The sequence below is a fragment of the Hyalella azteca genome, unplaced genomic scaffold (assembly GCF_000764305.2).
Source record: "Hyalella azteca isolate HAZT.00-mixed unplaced genomic scaffold, Hazt_2.0.2 contig15111, whole genome shotgun sequence".
NCBI classification, from domain to species: domain Eukaryota; kingdom Metazoa; phylum Arthropoda; class Malacostraca; order Amphipoda; family Hyalellidae; genus Hyalella; species Hyalella azteca.
In genome coordinates, this window is record NW_025944974.1 from 27966 (window position 1) to 55021 (window position 27056).

General features: G+C 39.6%; 2 protein-coding genes and 1 pseudogene across 2 annotated transcripts; all 3 read right to left on the reverse strand.

The window, feature by feature from the left end:
• Positions 1 to 4412: 4412 nt before the first annotated feature.
• Positions 4413 to 7656, reverse strand: LOC108679686 (hemocyanin). The gene is made up of 3 exons (XM_018168379.2): positions 7556 to 7656; positions 5108 to 6622; positions 4413 to 4932 (listed from the first exon to the last, which is right to left on the reverse strand). Exons 1-3 carry the CDS (start codon positions 7629 to 7631, stop codon positions 4499 to 4501), a joined length of 2025 nt encoding a protein of 674 aa, XP_018023868.1. The 5' UTR covers positions 7632 to 7656; the 3' UTR covers positions 4413 to 4498.
• Positions 7657 to 15965: 8309 nt separating this feature from the next.
• Positions 15966 to 25702, reverse strand: LOC108679687 (hemocyanin-like). Its single transcript, XM_018168380.1, has 3 exons — positions 24438 to 25702; positions 23961 to 24270; positions 15966 to 16175 (listed from the first exon to the last, which is right to left on the reverse strand). Exons 1-3 carry the CDS (start codon positions 25693 to 25695, stop codon positions 16052 to 16054), a joined length of 1692 nt encoding a protein of 563 aa, XP_018023869.1. The 5' UTR covers positions 25696 to 25702; the 3' UTR covers positions 15966 to 16051.
• LOC108679688 lies at positions 16506 to 18895 on the reverse strand (annotated as a pseudogene).
• Positions 25703 to 27056: the final 1354 nt, after the last annotated feature.

The window sequence follows — 27056 nt, forward strand, 5'->3', positions numbered from 1 at the left end:
TCGTCTTGTTGCAGTTTATGAAAGACTTCAGGGACAGTAGGATGTTATGAGATGAATTTATGCATTATTATCACCGAGCGTGATAGTCTCTTAAGGCTTGTAGTCAAAATGCAGCGAAGTGTGATAGCGAGGTTTTCGCGAACATCGTGTAAAATCCTTGATCTGCCAAAAGCTCGCCAGTCGCTACCCTCGAGCTTGTACTCTTTGTAATATGATATCCCAGCCAGACCCTTCTTCGCGGCAACTGGTCGCTTTCAGGTGGCCGAGGAATGGCCAACGGTCGGCTATAACTCATTGGACTAGGCCGACCACTGGCCACGTATTATTCTTCGCCCCTCATTGACTTCGCCTTTACCATGCCACCCGTCGTGAACTGACAGTTGAGTAATTTACGACGTCTCTTTCCCCTCAAACATTGCACAGCGTCTCCATTTGAGCAGCTAGTATGCGGGATTTTCCATCCGCGTATCAGCAGACTCGATCATAACTATTTTTCGGTGGAAAATATCTACAACAAGGAGGCTGATCAAGGAATGCCGACTATACCATTCAGCCAGAGAATAAAAATTACAACCCGTTTACATCTCGAAAAAAGTAAAAAAGTCGCAGACATGATGAACAATAATATTCAAAGTTTCATGAAATTTCCTCTCATTAAAACTCTTTTAATACAAAGTTTACATATTTTTTGTTACTGCATGGTCGACGCTTATAAATAAATAGCTGGGTAAGTATGGAAAAATCCATATCGCCATCTCATTTGCGAGTGGAGTAAAGTCTATCCTAATTTGTGAAGAAACGCATAGGGAAGAGCCGAGCCTGTTCGAAGCCTCTCGGTTCTCAATCAGGGCCTTAATTAAGTGACGGGACCGAGAGCCAAGCTCGTTGGCTGTTCTGTTTGTGAGAGTCAAAAAGATCACGACTCTCGACTGTGAATGAACTTGGCGTGCTCGCTACCCATTCTGCTTAGAATGTGCCGGAGAGCCCTGCAGCAGAAAGCAGTTGCGCTTTAATAGAATAGAAGAAGTGTCGGCGTTGAAGAAATGGGCCCATGGCCTGTTGCCGATTCTTGAACTTTTCGTGACTTGATTCACAAGGGATCCCGCCTTTGAAACTTAATCTTTCCATAACTGACGATTGATTGAGATAGCTGCTGGACTTATTGCCTGGTCCGTAATTTGCTAGGCATTTTAAGACTGAACATATGCTCCTGCATAGCTTCGTCTGGACTTATTGCCTGGTCCGTAATTTGCTAGGCATTTTAAGACTGAACGTATGCTCCTGCATAGCTTCGTCTAGTCTGTCTTTGAAGATGTTCATACTCGGAGCGTCAACGATGCTATCAAGGAGGCTGTTCCATATGTCGGTGACTCGAAGCGAGAAGAAATGTCGCATGGATGTGTTCCAACGCTGTTTTTTTAGTTTATAGCCGTGGCCCCTGGTGTTGGTTTTTGTTTCAAATCCTAGTAATCCTTCTGGCACCTTGTATAAGCCATGAGTATACTTGTATGCTTTAATGAGGTCACCATGCAGACGTCGATAACTAAGGCTTGGAAGCTTCATAATTTTTTTTTTTCCTCATAGGACTTGCCTTTCAAGCCCGGAACTATCCTTGTTGCGCGTCTTTGAACACTCTCTACTAAATTTTTGTCCTTTTCAAATTTCGGTGACCACACGACGTTTCCAAACTCTAGGTTCGGGCACAAGACAGCAACAAACAATTGCTTCATCGTTTCTGCATCTAGGAACTCGAAAGAGCGTCTGATCAGTCCAAGTCGTTTATTGGCTTTATTAACTTGACCTTCAATATGCTTAGAAAATTTCAACTCATTGTCGACATTAACTCCTAAATTATTTTCCATTGTCGACTTCGACATCATCACTCTGTCGTTGCAACCGTGTCTTCTCATACTGTAATCTTGCTGTTCGTTATTCTTGCCAAAGTGGATAACTTTGCATTTGTCAACGTTAAAACGTTGCCGCCACTTATCAGCCCAGTCAACCAGCCTGTCAGATCACCTTGCAACTGTACTTTTTGCGACGTATTCTTCACTGTATTAAAATATTTTGTGTCGTCAGCATATATCGAGCAAACGTTAGACCCAGCTTCTGGCAGATCGTTTATAAACGCAACGAATAGAATAGACCCGAGAACGCTTCCTTGTGGCACGCCGCTGCGCACTGAAGCCCAGTCTGATACGGACCCATTAATACTGACTAGTTGTCGCCTGCCTACTAGAAAATCTCTGATCCATTTGAGTACATTACTCTCAATTTACGCAACAGCCGCTCATGTGGGACACTATCAAATGCCTTGGCAAAATCGAGGTACACTGCAGGAAAATACATTAATAATAGAGTAAAAATGCATTAATTTTGGCTTGTTTGTGTTTTTCATCATCGTTTTGGGGCTTTTTTCGTAGGCCGGTTTTCCCAAATTCACGCTTTAGTTCAAATTTTTTTCGTGGGTAAGTGCGCTAGAGGGCAAACCAGCCTTTAGAGTCAAGCGCTCCAAGCTGTAGCGCCGTATAACAACAACCACCGCTTGACCATGCTCAAGTTAATCATGTTACATCGGTCATACTGAATCAGGTCTAATTAACCTATTTCGGCTTAACCTAATCGCATTGTAACATTTCTCTATCGAAAGTAAACTTGTAAACTAATCCCATTGGCTACGGGAAGTTACGCGAGGTAATTGAGAACGTGGAGCCGGTCATTAATTAGGAGCAGGAAGTTGAGGCACCTTGAAAAGGTTAAGCCAGGAGATGACAGGCCGGATGCAGGACTGCCTGCTGAATACATTATTACGAATGAACAGGTTGAAGAATTGGCTGAAGGCCTATGAAGCTTCTATAGCTCTGAGGCTGAGTGTTGTTATTGCAGGCTGTTGCTAGGCGCTGACTCCGGGGCTTATTTAGGAGATAAATTTGTGGCCCACGGCTGAGCTTTCATTGTTGTCAATTTATTGAATGAAAAGTTTTTCCTAACGATATTTGACAACTTTGCACTTCACATCTAATTCCAGTGAGCCAATAAAATAGTATGATTTACAGAATCATTCGAGAACCTAGTCATTTTTGTTTATTCCACATTAAAATTCATGAAAGACCTAATTTATTCAATGTACTGTTGCAAAAGGCTGCACTGAAACAAAATAACATCCTTTAAAATGAAATACCTGTTTAACTCAAATTCAAGTGAGATCAGTTTCAATATCATTTCTAAGGTCGAAATAAAATTTCTTTCAAAACAGATTAATCCATGTTGTTCGACTGTGAAAGGAGAGGGAACATTTTGTTCTTTCCAATTTCTGTAGCTTTCAATATCCATCCTATTAAATCACTTGTAGTAATTAATAAAAGCCATGTTTTGATTTCGATGAACAGCTACAACTGATTAGGTCTGTAATAAATTCCGCAAAAATTTATTCACCCAAAACCAACTGCGAAATAAAGTGCAATAGTTTTTACTTTCCTATACACTACATAATGTGTAGTGTTACTAATAGTTTACTTTCCTATACACCACACATGGTGTATTATTTGAATAATTGAAATCTTGTTACCAAATCTATCTCTCAATGCTGGCTGGCGCTGAAATAATAATTCCCCATTCAATCTACCTTATTGTTTGCAATATATGTTGCTCCTGAATAGACTTAACAGCAATCATTTTCAACTTCAAAATATTATTTTTCGCTAAGTTAGAAGCATTCTTTTTTTCAATGCTTGAGGTGAATGGCAAAGTATAAATTAGTCAAATGCTTTGCCTATTTTAGTGATAGCAGCTCAAATGTTCACAGGAAATGAAACAGGTAATTGGAACAAACAGACGAAATTTCAATTGTATAAAAAAATTTGGATAAATGAGGAACAAAGAATTTAACGTATTTTTCAAAATAGGGTAACCGTTGCGATTTCATTCATACGGTAATTGCAAGCAATTCGCACAGAAAAGCATTTTATATGTTGAAAATTTCCTCCCAAAATTTGTACATCTATATGAATTTTTTAGGTAAACATTTGCATATGGAGCAATGCAGCAATGAAAAGATTGCATGTGCCTAATATAGCCCTTTATCCGTACACGTGTACATGTGTCGGCGCTCATCAGCGTCTTCATAGCAGTTGCTGAAAATCTTCAATCATAAACAATTTTATTTGAACGAATGTCCTTAAAATTATTTTGGTAAGAATATTTGGCTATAATGGATTACTGTAATTTTTTAAATATCCCTTCCTCATGCATGATAACTATTTTAAACGCTTAACCCATACATTAATCTGAGAGGAGTAATCCTTTGCACACAGTAGTAACTTAGGCTCGGATGAATATGTGCACTGGCTCATCGGTGGGTATTTAAAACTGAGTCGTTGTTTTCCTGTCGATGGAAAATTATTACAACGGGGTTGGAGCTGCAATTTTATTTGGATGACTCAATGAAAGTAAAAAGTACATCTCGTGTTTGAACGAACTTCCGGTTAAATTTACGGGTCTAATGTTCTCCCTTGAAGTAGACCTTGACGATGGTGTAGGCGTTGTTGTCCGAGGACAGGAAGACGCGCTCATCAGGAATGCGGCGGTCCAGAGGGAAGCCCATGGGCTGGTGGTCGGGGTACTTCTCACCGTGGATGCCGCACTGGGTGTGGCTCTCTGTGGTAGCATCCTCAAGAGCATCGTGCTGTTCATCTGATTCACCATCAGTTACTGAAACTACCAAGGCAAATTCCATTCCGTTCTCGGAACCCTTGGGCAGGAGCATCCTGTTGGGGATTCCGCAGGACCTGGCGTAATGCGCGAAGTCAAAGTCAGAGCTGCCAGCAACGGCCTTGTCAGCTTCGGTAATCAGAGTTTGGAAGCTTGGCACGTCAGGTACAGTGACGGAGGAGTCGGAAGACTTGCGTTCGACATGGTTGTCACCAGCAGCCACTGAATAAAGAAACAGAAAATTAGTTAAAACTTGCTTACAAGTATCTAATCTTCTATATACCATTCATTCAGGTTTCAATTCAAAATTGAAACAGTAAATACTTTCTAATTAGCAGCAGCATGAATAAATTTTACCAGAATTTTATGCAAGAGGAAATTAAATTTTCAAACTCACGTTTTGTCCAGAACTTGTCCATCTCAATGCAGTTCCAGCGGCCTTCTTCGAAAGTGTAGATGATTCCATTGCTGTCGCGGCGAGGGCACAAGAACACACGCACAACGGCGTGCTTAGCGGCGTCGCTTTTGATGTCGAATTTGTAGGTGAAGTCGTTATGGTTGAGGCGAGAAACGGTCGCGGACACAGCAACTTCTTTGACGGATTCGCTTGAGTCAACTGCCATCCTCAGATCAAACTCGAAATCTTCGAAGAAAGTTTCTAATTTTCCTTCGACTCCAATGCTGGTCAGGTGAACTCCAGGGAATCCAATTTCCTCCGCAGTGTAGGGAGGAAGGGAGTCCTTGTGCTCCTTGAAGATGTTGTCCATGTATTTGTGCAGCCTGAAGAAGGCAGGGTCTCGAGTAGCTGTTTCGAAGTGTTCCATGACACTAGGAGGGAGGTTGAATTTGCCGTGAGGATCCGCTTGACGACCCAAGATGACGTGGGCAGAATTGTGGAGTGCTCCGTAGTACTGGGCGTTGGGGCTGTAGAGAGATGATTCAATAATATCACCGAGATGGTCGATGCCCTCAGAGTTCCTGATGTCGATCTTGGTTCCGTCGGCAGCGGTGATGTACCCCTGTGCAATGGCATCGCGGATGCGAGTCTCGTGGATGATCATGTCACGGACGCGGACGATACCGTCGACATCTTCGAATCTTGCGTTGTCAGGACGAGTCGGGAACTCACCGCCGTACCTGTACGTCGTATGGGGCGCAAAACCCTCCTTGATGGGTTTATCCCAGTAAAGTTCGTCAACAACATCAAGGTTGTTGGACAGACGCTCGGCATCAAATCGTACGGTAAGTTGGTGATGGGCCCAGAAGAAGAGTTCACCCTTGCGATCCAGATGATAACCGTAAGCATCGTTCCACCAGAAAGGGAAGTCCAAATGCCAGGTGACGTGGTGAACGTTCATGCCAATATCCTCACCAAAGTAGGCAACGCGCTGTTCGGGATTCTTTTGACTTCCAGTAAATTCCATGCGGAACTTACCTGGTGTTTGAGTCATCTTGGCAGTGTAGGCTTTTTGGATCACTTCAGAGTTGGTGAACATATGTGGGGTGACTTCGTAAAGAGGAGGCAAGACAATGCCCTCTCCAAGACTGGAATGAATCACTGCAGCGTACAGAGCGTAAACGAATTCTCCCTCATTGACACGTTCGCGAAAGTAGGCAGCATTGTTGACCGCGGTCTCCCAGGTCTTGCTGTTCATTAGAACATCGAAGAGCATAAGGGCTTCCTCTCGCTGACGGGTGTTGAAGAGCGAAAACCAGTGATGCTTCTCGAGCAGGCGGTGATCTTCCAGTTCCTTCAGGAGCCGTTTGGCTGCCACGCCATCATCCTTGTAAAGCGAGGTGTCAGCATCGGGATGGAAGTTGGCAGCAGCGGCTTCCAGCTCATCGAATCGAAGTGGCTCCGTAGATCTGTACAGCAGACGATTGACGGTCTGCTGTCTGTGGGCCAGATCAGCTGCAAAGTAATGGCATGATATCAATGAAAATGGGATTCTGCTCATTTGTAGATTAGACTCATTCAACCTGTCGGTTAGAAGAAATAATTTAGTCGACTTCACAATAAAAATATCTTCTTGCAAAAGAGCTCTTGTTCAACGTACAACTTTTCAGTTATTGCTGGTATTTACCGTATTTCTGGGAGTTGTCTCCATGAAAATGCTCAAATATAGTCATTATTATAATAAAAATTTGGCTATCATATATGATTTAGTTTTCAAGTTATGCAAATTCGAATCATTGGATCAACATCTTCTCCCCTACGTAGATGAACAGTTATACAAAAGTCTTCAAACCATTTCATCGGCAAATCAGTAATTATCCGTCCAAATGAATTATCCAAATGAATTATCCGTTGGTCTTATTTGTAAACTCAAGTTTAGAACCACTCGCAAAATCATGTCCTACAAATGGTGGCGCGAACGAAATAGATTATTTTGGTAATGAAAATATTGTTACTTGAAGGAAGCTAATTGACATTGAAATAATTAATTGTGATGCAATACAATGGGTATCACGCTTGTGAGTTTGCTTTTTGCTGGACTTTCTGAGTGCAAAACTGTTGACAAAACGTGAAATAACGTAAAAGAAGTAAAATGGAAGTTTGCAACCTGAAATTCGGGTTGTATCACGCCAATATCATATTCATGAAAGTGAATAACAACGCATTTCAAAATAACTGCGCTAACTATGCTCAGCAAATATGTTATGGGGGTTTCATAAATATTTCGCTCAAACTGATGCCAATTTTTTAGGAATGACACTTAAGCCAACGGTTTACCGCGGGATCTATGCCTTTTCGCACATAGGAAAAAAGTTGACATGAATTGTATATAATTTTACATTGTGATTAAGATTAGACACTAGTCGACACTAGTAAATAGACACTTACGCGGAGAGTCGCTGAGCCACTGAGGCCAGGCGCTAGCGCCAACGGCGAGGCAGAGGACGGCAAGTACCAGCTTCATGTCGAGTGGAACTCCAGCTGAACACGACGCTACTGTGGAGTGTGCCCGCTTTTATACCCATTGATTCTTGGCCGGCTCCTCCATATCTTGGCCTTATCTCGCTCATTGACCTTAAGAGCCCTCCCATATAGAGATCGAAGCCACAAGAACAATTTACATCATGTGACTCATGTCGTTGAACATTCGATGCGCATGATGAGGAGACAATATATTTTTTTCAATCATTAGTGCTCACAAATGGTTCGCTCTCATCGCTTCAGTGAGGATTGTAGGTTTAGCAGGAGCTCATACATGGCGAAAAACTTGAGTAATGGGATCTTCATGTACTGCAAAAAAATTCTTCGGAATGGCTTATGATCAAACTATAATTCCTTAAGATAAGTCAATTTATGGGCTGCGATTGAAAAACTACTGTAAGTTAGGTTTTTTCCTTCTCATCCGCGATCAATGAGCTTGGTTGATGCCGCTTCTAACTATAATTGTCACAAGGTACTATAGCATGTCATCTAATTACAATTGTCGCTTGTTGAATGAATTTTGACTTAGCGATCGATTTCAATGGTCGAATCGAAGGACTTAGGACTTCAGATTTATCGAATCGAAGGGACTTCCATCACACTGGTTTATGAGAGTGCGAGAAATAATAATTTTAATTTTTATTGTGATAGATATAATAAAACAGGTTCATGTGTGACTCGGTATTAGGCGTACTTTTCATGTTAAAAATGAGCTCTTAGGTTAAATAAATTAAATTAGGTTATTACTGTTACTGTTAAACTATGATATGCAAATCACTCACATATGAGGGTAATTCTTAATTCATTAAGATGAGACAACTCTGTCTACACAACTCTTATTGGTAAAATATTGGTCAGCGCTCATCATTTTAAACAAACTTAAACGCTGAATGCTTAAATCAGAAATTTAGAAATTGTGGCACGCGTGACTTAGTGGTGCGACAACTCTTTCATGAGTAGGCTATGAACGATTTTTCGTTTGGAATTTTCACTTTTCTATTTTACAGGAGTGTTTAGCATCTACCAAAACATAATCAGGAACAATTTTCGATTGTTGTTTTTTCCAACCTCTGTGTCAAATTTTCAAATTATTCTTATGTGTATGAATGAAATTTTTCGTCAGCCGGAATATAGTCGTCATCCAAATTCACATTTATCCCTTGATCTCGAGCAAGGAAAAGTCATGCTTGGCCATTCGCTGGCCATTGATTTGCAAACAAATAATCCAACTTTTTTATTACACAATTGTTAAGTTGGTAATATGCAAATTTTTCAAATTAAAAAAAAGTTTAAATTGGTAATATGCAAATTTTGTTGGTAATATGTAAATATCAGGTTTTGACTTCTGCAAGGTGATGTTTCAAACTTATGATCCCTTAATTTCAAGTATAATATCTTCTCTAATCTAAACTAAATCGTTTATCATCTGTTGTGATATACAAGAGTAACAGGCTGATCTCGTGAGACATTAAAGTCGATTCTACTAGCACCTAATAATAATGGGTTAGGTATTATCGTTGCATGCACAATACATCAAACTTGTTTGTACACCAATAATATTACTATTTAATCAATCCTAATTATTTTTATATTAGCAGAAACTACGCTTGAAGGCTTTAATGGCAACGGGTTGATGTAAATACTATCTATAGGTAGCACAACTGAAACTTGAGGTATGAGTACATCATGCCTGACAACTTTGGGTCTCAATGTTTATCTTAACAATGTGCTATTCGTCATTTCTAGCTTTACGGAGGAATTTATATCCTAAAATTTGGTTTAAAAAAATGTCGTGCCTAATTGTAACGAACTCACACATGATGAATTCAATACAATGATCACCGGAAGTGAAAACTTCAACAAGGACAAAAGTGAGAGCTAGGTTGTCTCGGTTGTTGGTGTGCGTCAAAATGAGCAGGAATATCGACTGAGGATTGACTACGCTGCTCGCTATTCATTAAGTATGGAATGCGCCGGTATATTCTGAAGCAGACAACAGTCAAATTGTAGATAAAATGTATAAAAAAAATTTTTAAAGACCACGTCTTTCATGTGGACTAAAAAGTAGAAAATAATTTTTCGGCAGCTACTGATCTCTGTTTGCTTTCATTCTCTTGGTCTTTTGTATTTCAGTTAAAATATTTTACAACATCTAAAACGAAAAACGTGGGGCGCATCTTCATTTAGGCATGCCTTAATTTCAATTTTGAATGCAACGACTATTTCGAATCAATCAAATATACGGATGCTCAAATCAGATATATCAGCAATACACTTATCAAATGTTCAATGAACCATCATATTCATCATTCATATCAAGTAATCACCAAACAATTAAATACATATGCGCCCCACGTTTTTCGTTTTAGATGTTGTAATATATTTTAACTGAAATACAAAAGGCCAAGAGAATGAAAGCAAACAGAGATCAGTAGCTGCCGAAAAATTATTTTCTACTTTTTAGTCCACATGAAAAACGTGGTCTTTCAAAAAATTTTTTATACATTTTATTTTCTACTTTTTAGTTTTATGTTAGTTTGAATGCTTGTGCTGATCAAATCTTGCAATCTAAATTTCAATTTCCTTTTTATAAAGAATAAGTTAGTTCTGAAAATCGCCGCTTTAGGGGGAATGGCGCTGCGATCGATTACAGGAACCACTTCGAAAATTAATTTGTTTATAATAGTGATAAATACCCCTGGAAACGTGAAACAAATTATTGATTATTGTATTGTCATCGGGAGCTGAGCTTCCCTAAAAGTTTCAGAGCGTTAGCTAGCGGGGAAAGTTGGTGAAATATCGATTGCAAGATTTGATCATCACAAACAGACAGACAGACAGACGGACACGAAAGCGAGCTAAAAAAAGTGGTAAAAAATGAAACGTGCTCTAATTCTACCGTGTCTGTGTTTTCCATCACCGTTACTACAATATCGGATGCAAAGTTTTTCCTAAATATATTAGACAATATTGCACTCAGCAATCAGCATCATTCGCTTGTGAGCCAATCAGAAGGTATGGTTTACAGAATTGTTTGATAAATTTTCAGATTTGGTTTATTTCACATCAAAATTCATAAAAAATCTGAATTTATTCACTATACTATCAAGTTCATGCGTTGAAAAAATATAACATCGAGTCCATCCGTAATCATCTATTAAAAAGAAATTTGCGTCGAAACTGAAATTTTGGTAAATTCAGGCGGAATATTTCTTAGGTATTAATTTATTTTTTTCCTTTCACATAAATTAATCTGTGAGAAATTCTTGATTTCTCATCGATAATAAATTTTCAGTTCTCTTCTCATTTTCCCAAAATCTGTAAAGATTAATTCTAAACACGCAAAGCGCTTTTCTCTCGTTTAAATGTGCTGGCAGCTTGCAGTTTGTCACTGAGTTGTTCATTTTATACCGCTGCCAGAGCTGGTCACACTGGTCGGCTCATTAAAACTTCAAATTGTGTGCTCCATGTCAAGCTCAATGTCCTCGAAGAATTAAGTTTTCCTACCGTTCTTCTTTTACACCTGCATGCTTCCCTGTTTATTATTTTGCGTGAATGCCGTGTAATTTCCGTAGTATTTTGTTAGCAACAACTATGCTTATTTCGCTTCTGTAGGCAGTGGACATAGATTTAGGTTACCTTAAATTCTACCGTCTGAAGGAAGGCTCTAGAAATTAGACTCCTGCGTTTGGCATTTTGTTTATTCCGAGACGAGACGAGACGAGACAACAGGCTCTGTCCCGGTTCGCAATAAAAACCGGGGCAATTTTCAGCCCTCCGTAAGAATTCCGGGACGATACCGAGACGAGACGAGACATCCCGGTTAAAATAGGCACCTTAAAATTTCCCGGAATTTATAGCCATTTTAACGAGACATAATGAGACGAATCAATTATTGATGTGGTATAAACTTTGGCTTACCATCATACATTTATAAAGAGCTGGGCAGCGCTACTTTGAAATATAGCGGCCGCTACCGCTACATGCTCTAAATGTAGCGGGCGCTACCGCTACCGCTACAATTGCTTAAAGGTAGCGCCGCTACCGCTACCGAAAATGTAGCGGACGCTACATGTAGCGCGCTTCTGCCCACCTCTGGTAACAACTAACATGTTGACACTAGTAACAGGCTGAGGTTGACAACATTACACCGAAAACTTTCGTACAGTTTTATTCTGTAATTTATATTATGTATATATCATGCTGGTTTTTAAATAATATTTAATACTATTAGGTAAAACCTAAAGGCTTTATCTATAAATGTAGCGGTAGCGCTGTAGCGGCAAAACCTCGTATCGCTACTTAAATATGTAGCGGGCGCTACCGCTACCGCTACAATTGTAGCGCCGCTACCGCTACTGAAAATGTAGCGGCCGCTACATGTAGCGCGCTACTGCCCACCTCTGCATTTATATAATAACTTGAGACGTATCCTTTTACTATTCGGATTGGAGCTCGGCAATTGAAATGATTTTTTGCTACGAATTCATGTTGTGGTTCATTATGGTACTTAAACTTGACAGGCAAATACAAATGGAAAAATATGTTTTTTTCAAAAGTTGTGTTCTATGATGGTTTGGAGGAGGCCATACTAGCTGTAGCTGGTGACATCGGCTGACTGGACAGACTTTGATTTGCCTCCAGCTCAATCACAGAATCAGATTCATCGATCTTGCCTTAAGCAATCTCCTTCAACAAAAAGTTTGAAAAGAAATATCAACAACATTTTAAAATACAACAAAGTTTAAGTTGGAAAAAATATAATAGTATGATCTTCAAAAAAGAACTCGAAATATCCATGTGTATCCTTTCTACACAACGTAAAACAAGCCCAAGTGTTTGATAACAATTTAGGAAACTGCGCAATTGTGAAGATTTCCTGGAGGTGTAGCACAAAATTTTACTAAAGGCAGAGATAATCTAAAACTAGCTTTAGTATTATTAGGAATATCTTACCAGGACTCCACTCCACTGTCTACTAATTGGCCGAATGATCTAGACACTGCGTCCCTACTCCCTATGCGCTCCACGGCGCCTGAACTCGTTCCGAACGCATAATAAACTCGACTCATATTCGTACGATTCCCATAAGTGCCATCGAAGTCTTAGTTAAGACTTAAGAGTAACATTTTTGACTCAATACTCAGCCATGCATACATCGACAGGTTTGCGGTGTTTGTCGGACCACTAATTAACTGCCATATCAGTTAGTCAGACAAATTTTACTAAATCTGCAATTAACTCAATTTAACTGGTAACCGTCTATGGTCCTATTAGCAATAAAGGGCTAACTTGTCATTCTTTAACCCATGTCATTGAATTATTCGTATCGTAATCGAAAAACTTGTTTTGTCCTTAATAATTAAGACAAATCTCGTCTCGTCTCGTTATGTCTCGTTTCAAATCTGTCTGTCTCGTCCCTGTTCATAATTTACCGGGACACAAGTTTTAAAGTCCGGGACAGAAGTCTTGTCTCGGTTCATAGTTTATTCCGGGACAAATTTTACCCTCTGTCCCGTTATTTTTTTCCCGGAATTTACTAATCTCGTTTCGTCTGTCCCGGTTCATTTCGAGAAAATTATTTCGAGACGCAGGAGTCTACTAGAAATCTATATTAAATCTATATCAAATCTCTTGTCAAATCTCTTAACGAATCTCTTGTCAAATCTCTTGTCTTTTATCGAATCTATATTAAAATTCTATGTTAAATTTTAATTTCAAACCAAATATAGGGTTTGGCAATTCGCGCTCGCAGTTAGCCCAATACTGCAGTGGATTGTTCCAACCTAATTTAAGTGTTTACTCTTCTTTCACGCGCAGATAATTAAACCTCTAGCTGTTCATACAGTCTTTTTCCGCCAAACTTCCTACTCCTACTACCGATTTCCACTATATTTCTAAATTTAAACAACCATTCATTGAAACCGGGAAGTTATCACACTGGGCATTAAAAGCCTCCGTATTAGTTGTGTAAATTCCTTCCAACTCCTTGATGTTTGACTGCGAAAGGTACAGTAATTTAACATTGGTTCCTTGCAATTTCCCAGCTAACTATATCCATTTGCTTAGTCATATGTTTTCATCAATCACTTTTCGATTTGGATTTACAGAGGCAGCTGATGAAATTTGTACTAAATTTTCAAATAATTCAGTCATTAAAAAAGCGATATTGAATGCAATTATTTTATTACCTTTCAATGCGTTGCAAATGGTATCCTATTTGAATACCTTTAAATATGATTATTAATCCTCATCCAAATGATACCACGGGCTGAAATAATTCCCCATTCAATCCACTTCATTGTGTGTAATGTATGTTTGCAATTCCGGAATAGCAGTTACAGCAGACATTTTTCTTTCGAAAATGTTTTTTTTTTATTTCCCTCAATTAGAACAAGTTTATTTTGGTTCAATATGCTTGAAATTAGTGACGAAGTACAAATATGTGTGTCACTCAAATATTTCGCTCATTTTTAGGCATGTTTCGCTCATTTTTAGTACATGTTCTCAGCAAATTTAACAGGAAAATGAAGTAAACTTAGACGAATTTTGAAGGGTGCAAAAATTTATGCAAACATGGCTAACATGGATTTTAATTTCAATTATTAAAAAAATGGATTAGTCGATGTAATTTCACACGTCAACTGCCAGAAATTCAGACTGAAAAGAATCCAATGTTGAAATTTCCCAGACCAATTTTGTACATCAATGTGAATTTTTGTTCATTGTTGCGGATGAAGCAATACAGCAATATGCAAAGATAAAGATAAGATTGTATTTGCCTAATATAACCAATTAACTGTACACATATGCGTCAGCGATTATCAACGTCTTCGTAGCGGTGGTTGAAATTAATTAGTCAAGAATGGTTTTGTTTCAAACGAACATCCTTTAATTTTTTTTTATAAGCTGCTCTAATGAAATGCTGCACTTTAAAAATCATTGCCTTTCTCTGGCTGGATAGTAACTATTTTAAACACATTACCCATACATGAATTTGAGAAGAATCTCGTTAATTTTAAACAAATCATTAAGAAATGATAACTTGACTAAGTCATGCTATGCAAGTTTCAATTTTTAATTTATGCTAATTTTTTTGTTGCTGAAATGTTTTCAACAAACTTTATATAGTAGTATTGTATCGAAAGTATATATGCCAGGAGTCGCTCAACAGGCAAGAAATATGGACAAGTCGCATGATTAGTCGCTATCTCTTTTTCTTTGAATTACATTATATATAATTTTCATGAAGTTTTTTGGATGTCGAAAACTTTTCAACATCAAATCCGTAACGTATCGTGATTAAAACTCAGAACTTAGCCAAGATGTTGAGATTATACAAAATGTGCTACTACAAACTGCCTCGGTGCCAAACTTACTGCAAAATGATCCACTGATATAAAAATATTCGATTCAGTCAGTTTAGTTCAGTTCAGTTCAGTTCAGTTCAGTTCTCTCCGTGCCATAAGGCGCACAAGGGTAGGACGTCACCTCTGGGTCCGTTTTGCAGCTGCCTGCCGTGCTATGTTCCACGAGTTCCAGCCTGCTCTGTTTCTCTCCTCTTCCACCATTCGCCTCCAAGTTGTTTTTGGGCGTCCTCTCTTCCTCCTTCCTTCAGGTGCCCACCCGAGGGCCACAGCACAGTCGCTTGTCTGTCCTTCCTCAATACATGCCCCGCCCAGTTCCACCTCCGTCTCCTCACCACATCACTGATTTTCTCCACTTCTGTCATATCAAGAACCGACTTGTTTGAGATGTGTTGCTGCCATTGGATCTTGCAAATCTTCCGTAAGCATTTGGTCTGAAAAGCATTTGGTCTGCAAGATATATAGTTTTCTCTCTTCTCCCTTGGTTAGTTTCCAGGTCTCACATCTGTATAACAAAACTAAAAGAACCAAGCTCTTGAACAGGGAGGTTTGGGTCTTTCTGCTGATGTTCCGGCTTGCCAGATGTTTATTAGTCTTTTGAATTGCGCGCCTGCCATTGCCACTCGCCTCCTCACATCCACTGTGCTCCCACCATCCTTAGTGACGTTTGCACCAATATATGTGCAGCTCTGTGTGCTCTCTGTGCTTCGATACTGTTGTGTGAAGCTCTGTATGCTTCGATCCAGTCTGTGCTCAGGATCTCGATTGATTTTGACCTTGGAAATCATCCTGGTTGTCATTATTAAAGAAATAGAGTTATATGGTCCTACCCCAGTTTTCAGAAGTAACTTGTCTTCTGAAGAATATCTGCTCGGCGTTATCGGAAGACTTGAAACACTGATGCATTTAAAACTGAGGCACCCTGACCATGGAAAATTATAACAACCAGATCAAAGCTGCAGTTTATTTCGATTACCAAAATACATTAAATTAACACATCTTGTAGTTGGAAGAACTTCCAGTAAAAGTTTTGGACTTAGTGCTCTCCTTTGAAGTAGACCTTGACGATGGTGTAGGCGTTGTTGTCCGAGGACAGGAAGACGCGCTCATCAGGAATGCGGCGGTCCAGAGGGAAGCCCATGGGCTGGTGGTCGGGGTACTTCTCACCGTGGATGCCGCACTGGGTAGCTGTTTCGAAGTGTTCCATGACACTAGGAGGGAGGTTGAATTTGCCGTGAGGATCCGCTTGACGACCCAAGATGACGTGGGCAGAATTGTGGAGGGCTCCGTAGTACTGGGCGTTGGGGCTGTAGAGAGAGGATTCGATAATATCACCGAGATGGTCGATGCCCTCAGAGTTCCTGATGTCGATCTTGGTTCCGTCAGCTGCGGTGATGTACCCCTGTGCAATAGCATCGCGAATGCGGGTCTCGTGGATGATCATGTCACGGACTCGGATAATGCCATCGACATCTTCGAACTTTGCGTTGTCAGGACGTGTTGGGAACTCACCTCCGTACCTGTACGTCGTGTGGGGCGCGAAACCTTCCCTGATGGGCTTGTCCCAGTAAAGTTCGTCAACAACATCAAGGTTGTTGGACAGACGCTCGGCATCAAAACGGGCCGTCAGCTGATGATGAGCCCAGAAGAAGAGTTCACCCTTACGATCAAGATGATAACCGTAAGCATCGTTCCACCAGAAGGGGAAGTCCAAATGCCAGGTGACGTGGTGAACATTCATGCCAATATCCTCACCGAAGTAGGCAACACGCTGTTCGGGGTTCTTCTGACTTCCTGTGAATTCCATGCGGAATTTACCGGGTGTTTGAGTCATCTTGGCTGTGTAGGCTTTTTGGATCACTTCTGAGTTGGTGAACATGTGTGGGGTGACTTCGTACAGGGGAGGCAATACGATGCCCTCACCAAGGTTAGAGTGAATCACGGCAGCGTACAGAGCGTAGACGAATTCTCCCTCGTTGACACGTTCTCGGAAGTAGGCAGCGTTGTTAACAGCTGTATCCCAAGTCTTGCAGTTCATCAGAACATCGAAAAGCATGAGGGCTTCCTCTCGTTGGCGAGTGTTGAAGAGCGAAAACCAGTGATGCTTCTCGAGTAGACGGTGATCTTCCAGTTCCTTCAGTAGGTGCTTGACTGCTACGCCATTGTCCTTATAAAGCGAGGTGTCAGCATCGGGATGGAAGTTGGCAGCAGCGGCTTCCAGCTCATCGAATCGAAGTGGCTCCGTAGATCTGTACAGTAGACGATTGACGGTCTGCTGTCTGTGGGCCAAATCAGCTGCAAGAAATCGATCCTTTTATGTAACTTCATGCGTGATATTTAATTGGAGTTAGGTTTAATCCGTTTGTTGTGTCTGTGCAAATTTTGCATATGCATTGTTTGTGAATAAGTTTAATTATTCAAGTATCATAACCCACCACTAAGGCATTTATTCGGTGATGGAAATTAACAAATTTGCTTAAACTAGCTGGTCATTTTCATCACTTTTAATGACTTACCGTCATCTGTGGTAAGATTGACGGTCCAAAGTTAGTGTTACATCAGTACAAAATTAGAAAAAGTTCTGTTGTGCTGTAGTTTGATATTGTGATGTGTTACATATAGACCTAGTTCACTGTTATAGGTTATATATAGGTCACTTATAGTTATATGGTTCACTGGATGGGTAGCACCATTTGCTTGAATTATTGATGATATTTGGGTTTAGTTCCAAAAAATTTTGCCAATTAGTGCTGTTCCATCTTCACAGTAAGAAAGTCGTGAAATTTGTTTGCACCAAACTTTTGTTTGCAATCACGGTCTTTTGACGAGCCCTTGAAAGTTGAGTGTTAACTAACCTTATTTATTCAATCGATTCAATTATATTTAGTTTGTTATTGCTGTCTCAGTTCTTAGTTACAATATAATTTCCTAGTTTTCATAATTTCCTGACAACTTTTGCCCAAAAATGGGGTAACTTTGGCCCAAACAAATGAACAAATCCTGATAATATCAACAAAGTTTCGAGAAGAAAAACAAAAAAATTTGAAAATGTTCTTCAGATTAAGCTGATGTTGAAGTGATATCACAGTCTGTTTAGCAATGCGAGACATTTTCTGATCTGGAAGATCATAAAAGAAGCAGGCTTACGAGTTCACATGCCTAATGATTTGGAAACACAATTTGAATTGAAACCTAAAAACTTGGTTGTTTATTGCTTTGCGGTTGTTAAATATAACAGTAGGAAAGTCCTTGGAAAAATTGTCAACTTATTTGCTGGAGGATCATCAGTTTAATGTATGGGAAAGAGATTCAAGTTTTAGCACTTGCCAGAAAACGTAAATTATTAGGCCTATTATTGGGCGTGTTTGTCAGAAAATAATTCCTCCAAAAATAGATTAAATGAGAAACCAGTTCCACGTTTCTGGTGTTAATTATTTAAAATTAAAAAAAAGTAACTCTGGCTCAAACATTAGACAAATCATGATAATACTGCAAATCGATAGAGAGGTTTCTATTTGGTTTTAATTTACTGATATAAAGTTTGTTCACACAAAGAAATCTAAATTTACTATAACCGACGTCATTCGATATTGAACTGATAAAACAATAACAGAGCGTTAAATTTGGGCCAGTCGATCTTGCCACACCTGAAGGTAGAGAGAAAGTAACGTCATTTGATTTGGTAGAAATAGTTATTCGGATTAATATTTTTATGCAATATTTTTACAAGATTAATCTTTACCGAAAATTTAAGCGTCACTGTTGAGTGCTGCAGAGACTCACCATGATGGTCGTTAACAAACTGAGGCCAGGCGCTCGCGCCAACCGCGAGGCAGAGGACAGCAAGTACCAGCTTCATGTCGAGTGCGTAACTCCAGCTGAACACGACAACTCTAGCGTACATCCCGGCTTTTATACCCATTGAATCTATTGCGGTTCCTTCATATCTATGCCTTATCTCGCTCATTGACTTCAAGGGTCCTCCCATAGACGTGACAGCGAATAAAATGAGAAAGTGATATTATGGATGTCAATGGGCACGAATTTCACGTGTGTTTCGGAAAATTTGTAGCCAAGAGCTTTCTGCTGCTGTGCAGAAATTACTAGAAATTCACTCGTTCAAAAATTTTCTGAGTTTTTCATTCCTTTTTAATAATATAGCTCAATGAAGTAAGTAAAGATTTATTATTTGATCAGTTAATAAAAATGGTTAGGATGATGAAAATGAATGTTTTGTTACAAGTTTAGCCTCCACTTCATTTTCGTGACTTTAGCTTTTGAAAGTTCCAGAATCGATATTATATATTTAGATAAACCTAACAGTTTTTGATACCTTTATGCATTCAGTTCTAAACTTTCAAATGTTAGATAATTTCAGGAATCACTTTGCTAAAAATTGCCGTTCAAACGATTCGAACATTCGGGAATTGTGACAGCGGCTTTATAATTAACATCTCTAATTTGTTTCGGACTTCTAAGCTCAAATAGTTATTATCAAGACTCGAGCGCGAATTTACAGAGTTACTTAATATGAAGTATTTTCAATGTTCATGTGGAACCTAAATGAAAATATCTTGATGACAGGAATATTATTTTTTCATTATATGGGGCCTGGAGGTAGTGATTTTATTTCACCATTACTTTGAGTTTTTAATTGTAAAATCGGAAGGATAGAAAATTGGAAGTGAAACAGTTTGATATACAATAAATTCATATAACGCTAGATGAACATCAATGCGAATGAGAAAATAGAACTTGAATATTCACCATTCGATGAGTTTCTTCAAATAAGGAAAACGAACGAAAAAACAGGAATCTACGTTAAAATGTCATTAAGGTTATTATTCAATTTACAAATCTTAAAAATATACAGCTCATAACTATCGCTGCATTGAATTCATTTCTCTGTAAGCTTTGATCGAAGAACAAATAATTATTTTCATCATAAGATTATCTATCTATAATCTATAAGATTATCGATTTATCTATTAACTAAGCTTTCCAAGAGAACGCTAGGTTAATGTTATAGCAATTAATCAATAAATTATTGTTGAATTAATGGACATGAGGTGGAATAAATCTTTAGTAGACTGCGGAAACGTAATTTGTGAACATTTTAGTTCCTCGATGGCGAACTATTGTCAGATAAATACAAGTACAGCTTTCAAGCGGTGAAATTGAATAGTTCTTATTATATTGGGGTTTATTAAATTTTAGAAAACAAAAAATCTCAATAAGTTCGAAGCATGCTTCTCTAGCCTATGTGACAACATTTAATTTTGGCAATATTTAAAAGCTCGTGTTCGAATATTGTGCGGTTCTATTCACACTTTTAATTGAAATAATAAACTATGTTTATAATCTGGAAGAAAATACATTATCATGCTCATGTTTCTCTATTATATTAAAAAAGGAAGAACAATACGCAAGTATTGCGCAGATCACTTCTCATTAGAGAACGTTGAGATTATTCGTAGATGGTTGAGAGCCGCGCAAAGCTCGAGTGTTGATGATACTCTTTTCAAAATATGGATTGGCGGGAAGGTCAAACGGTGTGAGCTTCATGTTGATAGAGCAATCAGCTTCTTAATTGCTGTACGTGACTGTAGCCATGTTCATTCCTGGTACACATATTTCGAATTAATATTTTTGCAAAGCGCCTGTCAAATGATGTACATTTGCTCTTTAATTTAATTATGTTGAAAGTTCTTTACCGTTCTTTTGTGATCTTGTACCATGCTGGAGCTCCTGCGCACCACTGACTAATGCTAAATATTACCTTGTAATTATATATTCAGTGGTATTGTCAGCAGGTCATACCGATAAATTCGTGAATAATTATAACGAGAAGCCGTGCTACCGATTTATTCTAATGGAAGACTGTTGTGGCCAGGTAGGTTGGTGAAAATAGCTGATTATTGTCAGATAAGACAATAAAAATTTTCAAAAGCAAAATATTTATATTGAAACCCCGTTATAAGCATCAAAAGTGTTCCAAAAGCAGTTGGGGATGGTTTCATCAGTTTTACTTATACCTCAAGTTGGGAAATGCTACCAGTAGCAGTGTACATGCCGGGGGCCACTATTGCTAAATTTCATATTTTATTTCAAATTCCTTCCCGTAGGTAGAACGTTAGAGAATATAGCAGCCTATGCAGTCAAGCGCTTAAAGACAGCGCCGTATTTCTACACCCACCGCCTAAGCATGAAAATGGTAAATATGGCCAATTTGGTTATACTTTAAGCACTCTCTTGCCTTACCTTCTAGCCTAACCTTGTCTCAGTGGCTTCAGCAAGTTAGAGTGGGGGGGGGGGGAGCGAGCAGGTAGAGCCAGTCATTGGCTACGAGAAGGTAGAGTCGGAGAAGGTTTGAGTCGGTGAAGGTAGAGTCGGAGAAGGTTGAGTCGGTGAAGGTAGAGTCGGAGAAGGTTGAGTCGGTGAAGGTAGAGTCGGTGAAGGTAGAGGCGGAGAAGGTAGAGTCGATGAAGGTAGAGTCGGTGAAGGTGGAGTCGGAGAAGGTAGCGTCGGTGAAGGTAGAGTCGGTGAAGGTAGAGTCGGTGAAGGTAGAGTCGGTGAAGGTAGAGTCGGTGAAGGTTGAGTCGGCGAAGGTAGAGTCGGTGAAGGTTGAGTCTGAGAAGGTTGAGTCGGAGTAGATTGAATAGTTTGGTCAGTAAAGGCTAGGCCGGAGTAGGTGAGGCCGAATTCAGTACTGCCTGCTACATATGTATTAGCTGTAGACTCACGGCGCTGTTATCTGTAAGCAGTGTGTGGCTGTGGTCTGTATCACGGTCTTCCAGAGTATAGTCTGCGGCCTCTAGCTCAGAGGAGCATTAGGAGCGTTGTCTACTGAACTAATTAAGAAGAGGATTTCTTTCAAAACTGAATTTTTCATAGGTACTTATATTATCAATCTGCTTATATCGCAAGTTCTCAAGGAATATCGGTATCGATATGGTGAATTTTCATGGCGTTTTCTTTGCTTTTAAATGCTTGGTAACTTTTTCATTTATGGTCCGATTTATTTTATAGATTGTACACATGTGTAAAATAATAGTACAAATATATTTAGATATAATATTTTTGCTGAAGGCAACGACAAAAAAAAATGGAAACTAGCATAAAATTAGAAAAGAGGGTCTCTAAAGTTTAAATTTTGAAAAACTGTAATAAATAAATATAACGCGTGCCTATCAGTCTAGTGTTCCTTTATTTGAATTTAATTTTTACTTTTTAGCGCATTTTCTCATTTATGAAAAAATGCACTATTATGCTCGCCATGTCCATCTGTCTGACCGTCCGTCTGTCTGTCCGTGACCTCAAGTTTTCGTCGACGAGAAAATGCGCTCTCTGTCACGCACTGCAGTGAGTACTGAGTAATATTTTTTATGTTGAACATGCTTTTGTATTTGTCACCGTACTCAATTTCAGATTTGTAACATTTCAAATGAGTAAGGGTTAATAGGGAGACTTTTTATAACTGATTGAATCGGATATAATGAGGTAGTTATAATATAATATCAACCAATATGTTTCATTAATTGTGTTCATATCCTCCATCACGTCCATGAAGATTGGAATACGATTTGAATTTGTTTTAGAGTTTTTTTTATTAAATCGCTTTTTAGAATGTTAGTAACATTGGAAGATGTTCGCCAAAATTCATCTTTTTTAGGTTAAACTGCGTTTGTAGATTGTCAGTTGTGACAGCCAGTAAAAGTATTTCAATTGGCAGTGAATGGCTTCAAATATTTTCTTATCTGCGTCCGATCGAGGGTCGTTATAGAGGTCGATACATATAACGTATACATTTCCTTCAATTTTTGCTAAATTATTTCGGATTACTGCCAAATAATTTCAAAATACTTCTCTGATGTTTACCAAAGAGTTTGTAGCAATACTAAAAAACGAGTCTCGCTCTTTGATTGCTAAGAAATTGATTAGAGTAGAATTCAGAAAATAATTTTATAATAACCGCCTGTGGATTGTAGATACAGATGCATTAACAGTCAACAAAGCTATTCGTAAACCAGCATGTCTCTGAAGCAGGCAGTCCCTATACAAGATGTTAGTACGTTGTAGAGTTTTACGACAAAACAAAATATTTGCGAGAAAAAGATTTATACCATAAAAATGAGAAGCCAACATTTCTAAGTAATTGAACAATCAGTTTATAAGGTTGTCAGCGCTACCAAGTAGGGGTGCACACTTATTTTGACTAGAAATTATGGTAACCGATTTTTTGGATGATAAAGAAAATTATGGAAACAAGAATAGTGCAAGAAATACATTTTCAAATAAACGTCAACCATGGATATAAAATTGCGAAAAGAAAGTCAACGCATGAAGTGAAAATTACCTCGAAGGCTTTGAGGAGGTTTACAAACCTCCTCATTGGATTAAAATTGCTATCTCTTCATTGGATTGATTAACCTCATCATTGGATTGATTGTGGATTAAAAAATCCACAATCGAAATTGAAGACTGGATCTGTTAATTTCAGCCATGGTCATAAGATTTTGAAAATTGTGCTGCATAAAATAAATATATGCAACATAGTCCATTTATAGGGGATTGTCTTGATAGCTAACACCTTAATGAATGATAGAAGTCAACGTGCAATAAACTAATTTTGATGCAATTTCTGCTTAGCTTTCTGATTGATGTGAATGCGTTAGCAAATTTAAAAGTGAGGAAAGTGTCTTCATGAAGTGGGAAATTAATAAGAGTATGTTTGATGCAGTTATTGTTTATGAACGATCACATGACAACAAGAATGTCCACACACTTCATTTTCAAACAATTTCCAATTTAATCCACGGCCTTAATGCTCCCCCTTGTGGTAGACCTTGACGATGGTGTAGGCGTTGTTGTCCGAAGACAGGAAGACGCGCTCATCAGGAATGCGGCGGTCCAGAGGGAAGCCCATGGGCTGGTGGTCGGGGTACTTCTCACCGTGGATGCCGCACTGGGTGTGGCTCTCTGTGGTAGCATCCTCAAGAGCATCGTGCTGTTCATCTGATGCACCATCGGTAACTGAGACAACCAAGGCAAATTCCATGCCGGTTTCGGAACCCTTGGGCAGGAGCATCCTGTTGGGGATTCCGCAGGACCTGGCGTAATGCGCGAAGTCAAAGCCGGAGTTGCCGGCAACGGCCTTGTCAGCTTCGGTGATCAATGTTTGGAAGCTTGGCACGTCAGGCACAGTGACGGAGGAGTCAGAAGATTTGCGTCTAATAACGTTGGCTCCACGACGCACTGAAAAGAAAAACATAAAATTTAGCAATCATTAGTTGAAGATTTACATATTTTTGTTCATTTACATCAAAGTTAGACCAAGAGCCATATTCACTGCCGTACAGGCACCCATACAAATAATGTATAGCAGAATTTTTTGGAAACAAGAAATTCATTTTTATACGCACGTTTTGTCCAGAACTTGTCCATCTCAATGCAGTTCCAACGACCTTCTTCGAAAGTGTAGATGATTCCATTGCTGTCGCGGCGAGGGCACAGGAAAACACGCACAACGGCGGGCTTAGCAGCATTGCTTTTGATGTCGAATTTGTAGGTGAAGTCGTTATGGTTAAGCCGAGACACGGCCGCGGACACATCAACTTCGTTCGCAGATTCGCTCGAGTCAACAGCCATTTTCAGATCGAATTCGTAGTCTTCGAAGAAAGTTTCCAATTTGCCTTCAACGCCAACACGAGTCAGTTGAACGCCAGGGAATCCAATTTCCTCAGCAGTGTAGGGAGGAAGGGAGTCCTTGTGCTCCTTGAAGATGTTGTCCATGTACTTGTGCAGCCTGAAGAAGGCAGGGTCTCGAGTAGCTGTTTCGAAGTGCTCCATGACACTAGGAGGGAGGTTGAATTTGCCGTGAGGATCCGCTTGACGACCCAAGATGACGTGGGCATCGTTGTGGAGTGATCCGTAGTATCGGGCGTTCGGACTGTAGAAAGATGATTCGATAATATCACCGAGATGATCGATGCCCTCAGAGTTCCTGATATCGATCTTGGTTCCGTCGACAGCGGTGATGTACCCCTGTGCAATAGCATCGCGGATGCGGGTCTCGTGGATGATCATGTCACGGACACGGACGATACCGTCGACATCTTCGAATCTTGCGTTGTCAGGACGAGTAGGGAACTCACCGCCGTATCTGTACGTCGTGTGGGGTGCGAAGCCTTCCTTGATTGGCTTATCCCAGTAAAGTTCGTCAACAACATCAAGGTTGTTGGACAGGCGTTCGGCATCAAATCGAACGGTAAGCTGGTGATGGGCCCAGAAGAAGAGTTCGCCCTTGCGGTCAAGATGATAACCGTAAGCATCGTTCCACCAGAAGGGGAAGTCCAAATGCCAGGTGACGTGGTGAACGTTCATGCCAATATCCTCACCAAAGTAGGCAACACGCTGTTCGGGGTTCTTCTTACTTCCTGTGAATTCAATGCGGAATTTACCAGGTGTCTGGGTCATCTGGGCAGTGTAGGCTTTTTGGATCACTTCTGAGTTGGTGAACAAGTGGGGGGTTACTTCATACAGAGGAGGCAATACAATGCCTTCACCAAGGTTAGAGTGAATCACGGCAGCGTACAGAGCGTAGACGAATTCTCCCTCATTGACACGTTCGCGGAAATAAGCTGCGTTCTTGACGGCGGTCGCCCAAGTTTTGCAGTTCATTAGGACATCGAAAAGCATGAGGGCTTCCTCTCGCTGGCGGGTGTTGAAGAGCGAGAACCAGTGATGCTTCTCGAGCAGGCGGTGATCTTCCAGTTCCTTCAGGAGCCGTTTGACTGCCACGCCACTATCCTTGTAAAGCGAGGTGTCAGCATCGGGATGGAAGTTGGCAGCAGCGGCTTCCAGCTCATCGAATCGAAGTGGCTCCGTAGATCTGTACAGCAGACGATTGACGGTCTGCTGTCTGTGGGCCAGATCAGCTGCAAGGAAATTCAAGAATTCGATGAAAGTCTATTCCTTAAAATCGATAAAATTAAGGCTCAATTCGCTCTTTTCCATTATCAATTTTGTCACTTGTTCCAAGTTGTATAAATCTGCTACATGTGGCATATAAAATTTTACCGGAAAGTTAAGAGGAAATTAAAGAATTTACTTATAAAGGTAGAATAAGAATTATTCACAAATTTCAATTGAATAATTAGTTATATGAATGTCACGTTTCAATATCAGTGATAACTTAAAATGGATGATTTATTATGTATTCGATTAGCAAGACCTAATAAGCATGAGAAAAAATTTGCATGCCAATAAATTTAAATAAGCGTCAACAAAATTTTATGTAATTTTGTGGCGATATGTGCGGGGAAATTCATTTAGACTCAGTCGTTCAACAAATTTATTCTGCTTCTTCAGAGACAACCTGATATCACGCTTGTTTAAGTCGATTGAAAACATTATGTTCCGCATTTCAATAAATCAAACAATGAATGGGTGGTGTGGCTTGTCATCACGGGAAGGAACTCTCTTAATTATTTTGCTGATCAGTGTGACGTGGCGTAAACATTTATTTGGGATCTTAAAAGTTATTTTTAGGACAAGTTTTTCGTGCAATTTGTTTTGGACTCACCAGGATTGTCGTTGACCAAGTGAGGCCAGGCGCTAGCGCCAACGGCGAGGCAGAGGACGGCAAGTACCAGCTTCATGTCGATTGGAACTCCAGCTGCAGAACACGAAAATGCATGCGCGCATCCCACCTTTTATACCCAATGAATCTTGTTCAGCTGCACCATATCTTGTCTTTATCTTGCTCATTGACTTTGAGGGTCATAGGGTCATCCCATAGAAGCTGCAATAACTAAACTTAAATTATCTTGATATTAAAGACGTTCTCGGAAAACTATTCTACGTGGATAACATTAAACTTTTGGGTTCGCACACAACGCTTAATTCGTCCAACTCGTGTAATTCAACCAAATATGAACAATTAAAAAAATATTCGGCTGGTTAATCGTGTTAATTCAGCATTATCACATGCAACTAACTATTTTATTTTTTGTTCATTTCGCCATCGACTATTCTCAATC

Coding starts and splice junctions, on each gene's coding strand:
- LOC108679687 (XM_018168380.1), bottom strand. CDS start 25,695: ATGAACTGCAAAACTTGGGCGACCGCCGTCAAGAACGCAGCTTATTTC. Junction 24,271..24,437: donor GGACAAGTTCTGGACAAAAC/GTGCGTATAAAA, acceptor TTTTCTTTTCAG/TGCGTCGTGGAGCCAACGTT. Junction 16,176..23,960: donor TGCGGCATCCACGGTGAGAA/GTACCCCGACCA, acceptor CCACGGTGAGAA/GTACCCCGACCACCAGCCCA.
- LOC108679686 (XM_018168379.2), bottom strand. CDS start 7,631: ATGAAGCTGGTACTTGCCGTCCTCTGCCTCGCCGTTGGCGCTAGCGCC. Junction 6,623..7,555: donor GTGGCTCAGCGACTCTCCGC/GTAAGTGTCTAT, acceptor ATTACTTTGCAG/CTGATCTGGCCCACAGACAG. Junction 4,933..5,107: donor GGACAAGTTCTGGACAAAAC/GTGAGTTTGAAA, acceptor TTCTTTATTCAG/TGGCTGCTGGTGACAACCAT.